Raw genomic sequence first — 9,255 nt, forward strand, 5'->3', positions numbered from 1 at the left:
AGTTAAAAAACCTACTTTTTTATACGATTATTTCTATTTTTTGGAACGCCTCGCTACATTACAAGCTCAGATGAAACTTATGTGAATTCTAAGTATACTTTGATGAATTGTTACAAGGATTTCTGACAGAACTCCTATGTTGTTGATAAAATTCTTCCTAAAATTTTCTTGATAAATTGCAAGAAAATTAAAATAATTTGAATAAATTCCTATAAGACGTTCTGAAAAAATGCTTCGATAAAATTCGGACACAATCCCTGACAAAAAACTATCTATGAATAATCGAAGCAGTTACTGAAATAATTGCTGTAGTATCAACTGGTGTGGAGCCTCGAATAATGTTTTGAAGAATACATGGAGATTGGAAATTTTATTAGATTTTTTTGGGATATATATTTGAACAGCAAAAATAATATTTTGATGAAATGCTGGGCAAAGGCTGTCAGAAAAATCTGGAGGAACTTAATGTGGAACCCCAGGTCAAATTTATCGAAGAATTCTTGGAAGGGTTTTTGGAGCAATTCCTAAAAGTAATCGTGTATGAATTTTTAAAACGAATCCTAATGAAAATATCTAGCATAAATGAAAAATCGGCGTAGGTATTATTGTAGCGTTTCTTGGAAAAATGTCGAAACTAATTTTATCAAAAACTCTGAAGTGAACCTTTGTGGAAAAGCTCTTGAAGGATCTGTTGTAAATCTTTTGAAGTAACAACTGAAGAAATTGGCGAAAGAATCAGTGCAAAAATATCTGGAGGAAATCCTGGGATAATCCTAGGATTTTTTTGTCAGGGTAATCTCTGTGAACATTACTGCAGTTTTTTTTTTTACTCTGAAATGAACCTTTGTGAAAGTGTTGTGCTCAAAGATTTTCTGGACCTAATCGCTGGCAGCATTCCTGGAAGTATTTCAGAAGAAATCGCTGAATGAATTACTAGAAATGCTGAAGCATTCCTCGGGTTCTGAGAAAAATATTATTAGGGACTTGTGGAATAGTCGCGTAATAGTCTCTGAAGGTTTCTCTTGAGTCTAGAATTTTGCACTAGAATTTACTACAGGCAGATTAATTAATTAATTAATAGAAACTTGCATTAAAATAGTGACTGACTCTGAACAATGTACTATGTTTGTACTTTTTGTATTTTTTGCTCTCTAATTGTATGACAAAAAAAAAATGAAATGTGTTCAACTATGTTTCATATGCTCATGAACGAAACCCAACTGGAACTGTACTTGCTTGGTAAAGGCATGGCAATCTTAAGTTCTGTATCATTGTCTAAACATGTTCTATGCTAAATTTTGATAGTGACGCAGCCGACTATTTTTTTGATTGAAAAAAAATGTGTCAAAAAACCGACATATTCTACTGTTACAAAATAATTTCCCTGAGAATTCCAAGTTTTTCCAGGTTGAATAAAACTCCCTGATAATTCCAGGCTTTCTAGGGATTTCCAGGTAGTAGACACCCAGTGATTACATCTAGAATTATTCTCTAAAGGTTTGAACGAAATTTTCCGATAATGATGTAAAAAAACTGTCGAGAATCCCAACAAGAGTCCGCCAAGGAATTCACCATAAATTTTCCAAAAATCTCGCCTTGCTTTCGATAAGTATTTTTTTTAGAAACCAGTAAAATGTCTGATTGAAATCTGCTAATATTATGCAAAGGCAAACATTGTTAAAAGTCTCATCAGGAATTCCGTCAGAGATTCTAACAAGATGACAGCATGATAAAAAATTGGAATAGTGTTGCTCTGCGTAAATTCACTTGGTGTTATCATTGGAAATCATTAAGAAGGCTTCACACTTCTTCGCTTTTCAGCTCTCCATGACCATTTCTATAGTTATTAACCGAGGTTCCTTTTTCAATTGATCACTTATGCATTTGCATATCGTGCGGCAGGTACAAAGATCGTTGATCGAGAAAATTTTTAATCCGAAAGAACCTTGACCGACGAGATTCGAACAAACGACCCTCAGCTTGGTCTTGGTGGATATATACGTGTTAATCGCTACGGCTATTTGGCCTTTAAGTTGTGAGCTTCGTGGCCGTGCGGTTAGTGTTACCAAGCATTTAGCCGCATCGAGTCAAGGGGTGTGGATTCGATTCCCGCTTCAGTCCAGAAAACTTTTCGTCAGAAGGGTTTTTCGACTATGCCACTGGGCGTTGCATGCTAGTCCGTTGTCTAGCGTGGTGCTTCCTTCAAAGGGCAAATCATTCACTGGAAGCATTAACGTGTCGGTGTCTTTTATAAAAAAGTTGATGGAAAATTTGATTTTCGATCGGAAACACAAAGATTTTCTTTGAAATGAGTTTACAGAGCCCAATAAATTCCAACCCCGTCTAAGTCTATCCAAGTGACTCACCTGTTCGGGAACAGTGCTCCTCCGTCCGTCACTACATTGACCGGATTTGACAGGTGATTGCCATTCGTTCCAGCAGCATTCGGCTGCTGCTGCTGATGATGTTGCTGCTGCTGGTGTCCCGCCAAGTGCCCATTCATATGGTGATGATGATGGGCTCCTGGCTGAGGCTGTTGCTGCTGCTGATGGTGATGATTGTACGGCGGTTGGTGCTGTTGGGAATGCTGATGCGAGTGCGCAGGATGATGCTGCTGGTCGAAGTTGTTGTTCAGATGATTGAAGCCGCTTTGGCTACCGTCGGAGAAGGATGATCCGGCCGGTTGCGACTGCTGATGGGGATGAATGGGATTTCCGGGGAAGGACTGTTTGGTTGGGAGTGAGGGAGGAAAATTGTTGTTTATCGAGGGGAAGGGGGATTGACCTCCACCAAGGTGGAGAGGTTCTTCTGGAACTGAGGGAGGAACGTTGGTATTGGCACGTAGATCTCCTCTTCGGACGCGCGGTGGACTCGAGCTGCGCAGAGAATTGGAACGGGCAACGCTGGAAGTTTTCGGGAGAACCAGCTTTCCTGGTTCTCCGATGCTGCCGGTTGTGGATGCTGCACTGGATGTGTTGTGCGGCCGCACAATGGTCTTCAGATCGAGGATTTCCGTAGGCGTTATCTCCGATGGATCGATCAACGGCAGAGGGCGATTGGTGGACTTCAATATCTGATTGTTTCCCACGATTGAAGCCCACTGCAATGGGAGGCCAACGTATCTTCCTTCCCGTTTGTCGAAGCCCGTATGGACGCGGTGCTCAAAGTTACTCGGGAAGGAAATTTGTGGCTTTTTCTTCTTTTTGGAGAACATTTTCACAACATGCACCAGATAACCACTTGTTCCGAAAGCTCCACCTCAGATACCGATTAATTACCCCCACTCTGGTTCACCGTTTCTCCGTTATTCTTCGTGCACTTCTCACTATGCGACGACTAAACCAGATCGACGCAATTTTACACTCTATTCTTTTCACTAGCAGTGGAATTTGGATCACCGATTCACAAAATTGCTTTCTTCTCGACAGCTTCCTCAGCGATTTCTTGGAGTTTCGTCGATATCAAGTGCCATCCTAGGGGCGTAAAAATCACCCTGAATTAGCCACGCACGTTGACAACAAATCGAAGTCACACGCTCTTTGTTATTGAGCTTCTTTCACCGTTTTTTTCACTCGAAGAATTCCCTTGCAGAAACTTTTACCACACCACACTACATCGCACTTCCCGTGATATTATTCCTTGGCTCTGCTGCTTCTGTCTGGGCGGAGAAGCGTTGAAAGAAGTTGTCAAACTCCCATCACTGCAGGGCTGGTAGCGGTCAAACAGTAAAATAATAGTAATTTTGGTGATCAAAATGTTGATATAATGGCTTCAAAATATGTACAAAAATGTTTTTCAAAATTATGCCTAGAAACGATACTACATGAACATGTAATACTAAAAACAGGGCTAGTAGTGATCAGGATCATTAAGCGATAAGTTAAGGAACTAAGATAACTAAGCGATAAATCAACTTAAACATCAACGAACCTTCGAACAAAAAATTATGATAATCGATTTACTCTACTAACAACATTAGCAACAGTTCATTATGCAAAAAAAAAGTTATGTAAGACGTTAACGTGTTATCACCGATGAAGTTAATGTCTGAAAACTTTATCGTTAATTTATCGATTAATTTATAATATCGAGATAATTCATCGATAAACAACTCTGATAATAACTGAATGTTCCAAAATAGGAACTTTAGAGACCTCATACATGAAAAAAGAGACCAAACAATAACCCTAAAATTAAAAAGAAGTCTCTGTGGACTCTAATGACATTTCCAATAGTTTATTTTTTTGGAATGTGATCTTGGAAATATTTATTTGATGATTTTCTGAAGGAATTTAATCAGAAATCAATCCAGCTTTTCGTTCAAAGTTTCCTTCAGATATTATTGCTGATGCCAAGATGCGTTCCACAATTAAATCTGAAATATTTTCCAAGGATTACCTAAGGAACCCATAGTCCACTAAGAATTAATCCATGATAAAATCTAAGATTCTGTACAAAAAGTCCCTCTTGGATTTTTTACGTCGAGAATTCAAAGTATATCCCAGAAATTACATACAAATTAATGAGATAATTTAACGAATTTCTTTTTTTCTTTTTGAAAAAAATATCGCTCAGGATTTCTTCAAGCCAGATTTTTTTTTCAACACCTTTAGGTATTTCCGCAAATAATTCACGTAAGGTTACTTCAAAGAATTTATACAATTCAAGTAATTCTAGAACTGTCTCCAGCGAATTGTAAGGGAAAACCGAGAGGTAAATCCTGAAGGTAATCCTAATCTTTAATGAAATTCTGTAGAAATTCCAGATGAAATCCTGCAAGGATTCCTGAAAAAAAATCTTGACAGACAACATAATTATTGAATTTCCTGCAAAATATCGCACACCCTTGGAAAAATTTGTTTGATGACGGAGGAATTACTAGAATAATTGTTGTATTGTTCGCTGTGGAACGTTTATACCGGGTACCCCCGTTGGTTTGACCACTTTTAATCTGAACACTTTTTAATCTGTACCCCGCTAATTAATCGTTCAGATTAAAAATGGTTCAAACGTCATCTAGCTCATGGAACGGAGTGAAGTGAGATGGAACGCTGTGGAACGGAATGCAGAATCAAAACAAAACAGTGAAAGAGGTAATCAGAAACACGTTTCTAGGGTGACTAGATGTTCAAATTAAAAATGAACCCCGATGATTTGCATGAGGTACCTTTCAAATTAGTGGGGGTGCACGGTATAATGAAGACTTTTACAGAAGAAATGGATCGCGAAATGTTTGAAAGAACTGCAGGAATAAATCCTGCATATAATGCGGAGGAAAATTCTTCGACAAATGTCTATAGTACCTTTATTAGAAATCACTGGTATTATTTATTAAGGACATCCTTAAAAAATCTCCATTGATTCCCTTGAACAACAACTGCCGGTTTTTTTTTTGAATACTTCATGGAAGAAACTGTGGTTGAATTATTGAAGAAATCTCTATGAAAATGGCTATAAGAAAAACTGTAAAATCTTCGTAAGAACTCCTGAAAGGATTCTTGTAGGGTGTTCTGGAAAATCCTTGAGTGATTCCTCTTTAAAAAATGGAATAAAATAAGGTTTATTTTAGAACTCTTGGAAATTAGAGAAACGGTGGAACAATAAGTATAAAAAAGATTCGAGGAAATCCAGGGATAAATCCTGAATAATAAAATTAGGTACTAAAGGAGTGCTGAAGATTTTTCCGTAGAATATCTTGAAAAAACACTGAACATTCCTTGAGAAATCGCTGGAGAGATTTCTGGACGAATTTTTGGCAGAATTTCTGGAAGTATTGCGGGCAAGATCCCTCTAGAAGTTCCTGAAAGTATTCAGAAAAAAAACCTATGGAGAATTTATTGGAAGGTTTCTATAATACGCATGATGCATCATGACGAGGAAAAGCGTGGCTGCCTAAAATATATTGCAATGGATATTTTCCAGGCCGAATATGGGCTAGGTATATATATATTTAGCGCGGACTAAGTAGTTCTCACTCGGTAGAAAGGATCTGGAAGTACCAAATTAAATAATCCTCAAACAAGATCTCCTGATAATATTTAGTTTATATGAGAAAGAAATTCGTCTTCAGAATAATGATCATGCATTTGGTTTGATTTTACAAAGCTAATAAGAATTATTGTTTTATTATCATCAGATCCCAAATATAGTAATTTTAGTGAACATATTTGTGAAAAAAGCGAATTTTTAGACATCAGGTCAAATAAGGTGACGGAAAGTAACTCGCTACTAGCCCTGCTATCAGCAACACTCGGTTGTCAACAGACGCACTCACACAAACGAAAAATGAGAAACGCGACGACGATCGCTCTGAAACACTTGCGCGCACACCATCAAAGCAGGCATCGAAAAAAGGGAGGAAAATCTTCAAGAAACTTGGGTCACCACTCAGCAAGAATCACGATTTTTACCACGGATCATTCCGGTTCCCGGCAATAATTACCGTCACTCGAAGCACTGGTCACCGTTCTTGCGTTTGCGGGGAAAAACGCACCATTTCGAGCTGATATTTTCAACGATTTTCTCACGAAACAACGCGACAACAACGACGAGATTCACAACCGATCGCGACTGTGGCAGTTTTTGGAGTCTTGTCTCGATCTTCTTCTTGGTGGCTTCGTGTCACTACACCGTCGCAAACCTTCAGCGCAGTGATGCCATTCTTTTATGAAGATCTGAACAGATCAAGAACAAAATTTCTAAAATAATTAAACGTATTTCGCGGAAGGATGAATGTTTTGGATTTAACTTGAGAATGATCATAATCTCAAAATGTATCATTGTTGCACGCATCACATCAATTACTATTATAAATATAACATTCTGAAACTATTCGCATATATTTTGATATTTTTAATCAATGGCAAAAACAGCGATGGCACCACTCCAGTTACGATACTAGCGCCATACAGTCCACCAGTGGCGGGTAACAACAATATAAATGGCATTTATCATTCCCAGCGGAAAATATATGACCACGCAATGATGCACTCTCAGAATTTTTGACACTCTGAAATATAATTAATTTGACTGTTTCGATAAACTTGCGACCAAGATTATTATAACGACAGGTTTACCGATCTTAGCAGTCAGTGGGTGCGCGGTGTGGTTAGCTGCGGGGAAGGCGAAAGCGACAGCTGGTGAGTTGGCTAGCTGGCGGGTTCGTGTACTCAACCGTTTCTATAGGGTTGTTAGAGAATGTTTATTCCAACAAACATAAACACAGTGAAGTGAAAATTTTCTCCAGCATTTTGTCGTGAATCAAATTTTCGTCTTTAATGTAGTATTCCGGTGTTTTGTGTCGAAGAAAAGCAGATTATTTGAAAAATTGGTTTACAATAGGGTCCTAAAGCCCTGTCTCAATTTTAGTTCCAAACGCTTAAGTTTAGGGCAGAAACACATGTTTACTCAATTTTTAATTGATTTTCATTGGTTTAAGTACAAAAAACATTTTTTTATGATTTTGTCACACCTTTTGGTTTAAACTCAAATGTTGGGTATATTTTGTTTTCCGTGTCCCTTCCGAAATGTCAGATAGGAACAACCCCAGTGTTCAAACTATATGCCCTGTGGCATTTTTGTCGAAAAAGTGAATGTCAAACAAGATCACAAGTGTCAAGGTTCATATTCGAAACCATTTTTAAAATTGAAGTTTAAAAATGTTATAGCCGTTATTTGAGCTGGAAAACTTGCTAAAGTAGTTGCAATAACATGCTCTTTCGTATTATTAAATAAAAACAAGAATTCATTAAACATTTTAGGACCCAATTGCATGTAATGCATGAAAATGTGGAAATTTCGAATAGTGCAGCGGGTGAGAGCCACCCACCACCGATGGTCTACCGAAGAAAGAGAGGATGCGCCACGGTGTCGCCGTCTGACGATGACGGTTGTATTCTTGTAACTTTATCTCGTAAGTTAAGTCATTCTACTATCAGTGCATTACACAGTGAAGTAAATTCAGATACTTTGCCGCGTATACCACACAGATGTGGGTGTAAAAGAAACATTCTATACCTACTTTGTCACGCCATGCATCTGATATCCAAACAACCAAAACAAACTCGCCAGCTGTCACTTGGCATTTCAAAATGGTGGAATGGGAAATCTGACACATTGGGCTACCTCCCTTCTAGATACCTTGCTTGCGACGATCGACGCGCCACCATATTTCATATAACGGAGGGTATTACACACTAAGATTTTATTACCGAAGTCGGTAAAATTTTACTGGGTTTTTGAACAGCAGAGTTAACTCAGTAATTCTGATATGTACCGAAAACTCCGTAAATCTTAAAGCTATTCAAGTTGTCAAAAAATAACGATTTAGTCAGTAATGATTGGTGTACATGTATTACTGGGTTTCTCGGTAAATATTTTGTTTACTTTTTTTGCTGAGTTTTTCAGTTTCAAGAGTAGGGCCCTCCCGATCCTTCCCATTTTTCGTATACAATGCTACTTTATTAAAACCGAATCATTCTCATCAATTCCAATCGGGACTTTCCCTCTCAAACAATTTTCAAGATTTCAAAAATGTAATCATGAATTAGAGTAGTTTGTTTGAAATTAAAAATTTTAATAATCGAAAATTAGCAAGAAATACTTTGTCTCCAAAAAACCAATTGGTTTTCCGTGACTGCTTAATATGAGGCCATCTTCTTTGGGATGTTTCCGGAAACAATGCAGCCTAACCTCAATATGATTGTACCGTTGTATAAGTTCCATCGTCAAATTTGTCTTGGATAATCGAAATATATGGAATTAGATCCGATATTTATAATAACAAGTTGCCAATATTCGATTACTTACCATTCAAAGAGAGCACAAGAAAAACCCGCGATAAATTTATGTCTTTTTTAAGCTGGAGCTCATCATCTTCACAATTATTTCTGCTGCTAGAGTTGTTATTTGACAATTACCCGCATGAGGATTTATTTTCTTTTTGTTTTACTGAAATTCTCAGCTAACAATTTATCGATACTGAAATTCGGTACTAGCATTTTACTGACTTTATTATTTTACAGTGCCTGTACGGTAAAGCTTCAAAATAGCTGAACTATCAGTATCGACAATTACCGATTTCAGTAAAATGAAAAATATGTTGCTGAATATCAGTGATTAAAAGCAGAACAGCTGAAAATTCAGTAATTTTCATAATTTACGGTTCTAAAACCGTAAAAAAAAATACCGAACAGCCAAACTGAGATTGAGTGTGTAGAACTAACTTGGAGGTGATGATTTAGAGGTTATTTGGTA

At 37.5% G+C, this 9,255-nt stretch overlaps 1 protein-coding gene across 13 annotated transcripts in view; it reads right to left on the bottom strand.

The window, feature by feature from the left end:
• Nucleotides 1-6,666, bottom strand: part of LOC5566181 (serine/threonine-protein kinase PAK mbt) — a 41,489-nt gene extending 34,823 nt beyond the window's left edge. The window contains exons 1-2 of one of the 13 annotated variants that reach the window (XM_021848780.1): nucleotides 6,443-6,666; nucleotides 2,367-3,473 (exon numbers count right to left, since the gene is read on the bottom strand). In XM_021848780.1, coding sequence (XP_021704472.1) covers nucleotides 2,367-3,214 — 848 coding nt within the window. In that variant the 5' untranslated portion in view covers nucleotides 3,215-3,473; nucleotides 6,443-6,666. Of the gene's footprint in view, nucleotides 1-2,366; nucleotides 3,709-6,229; nucleotides 6,248-6,274 lie in introns of those variants that run through there. The other 12 variants (XM_021848777.1, XM_021848774.1, XM_021848779.1 and 9 more) reach the window with 12 other exon arrangements.
• Nucleotides 6,667-9,255: the final 2,589 nt, after the last annotated feature.

The sequence above is a fragment of the Aedes aegypti genome, chromosome 3 (genome assembly GCF_002204515.2).
Source record: "Aedes aegypti strain LVP_AGWG chromosome 3, AaegL5.0 Primary Assembly, whole genome shotgun sequence".
Taxonomy (NCBI): Eukaryota; Metazoa; Arthropoda; class Insecta; order Diptera; family Culicidae; genus Aedes; species Aedes aegypti.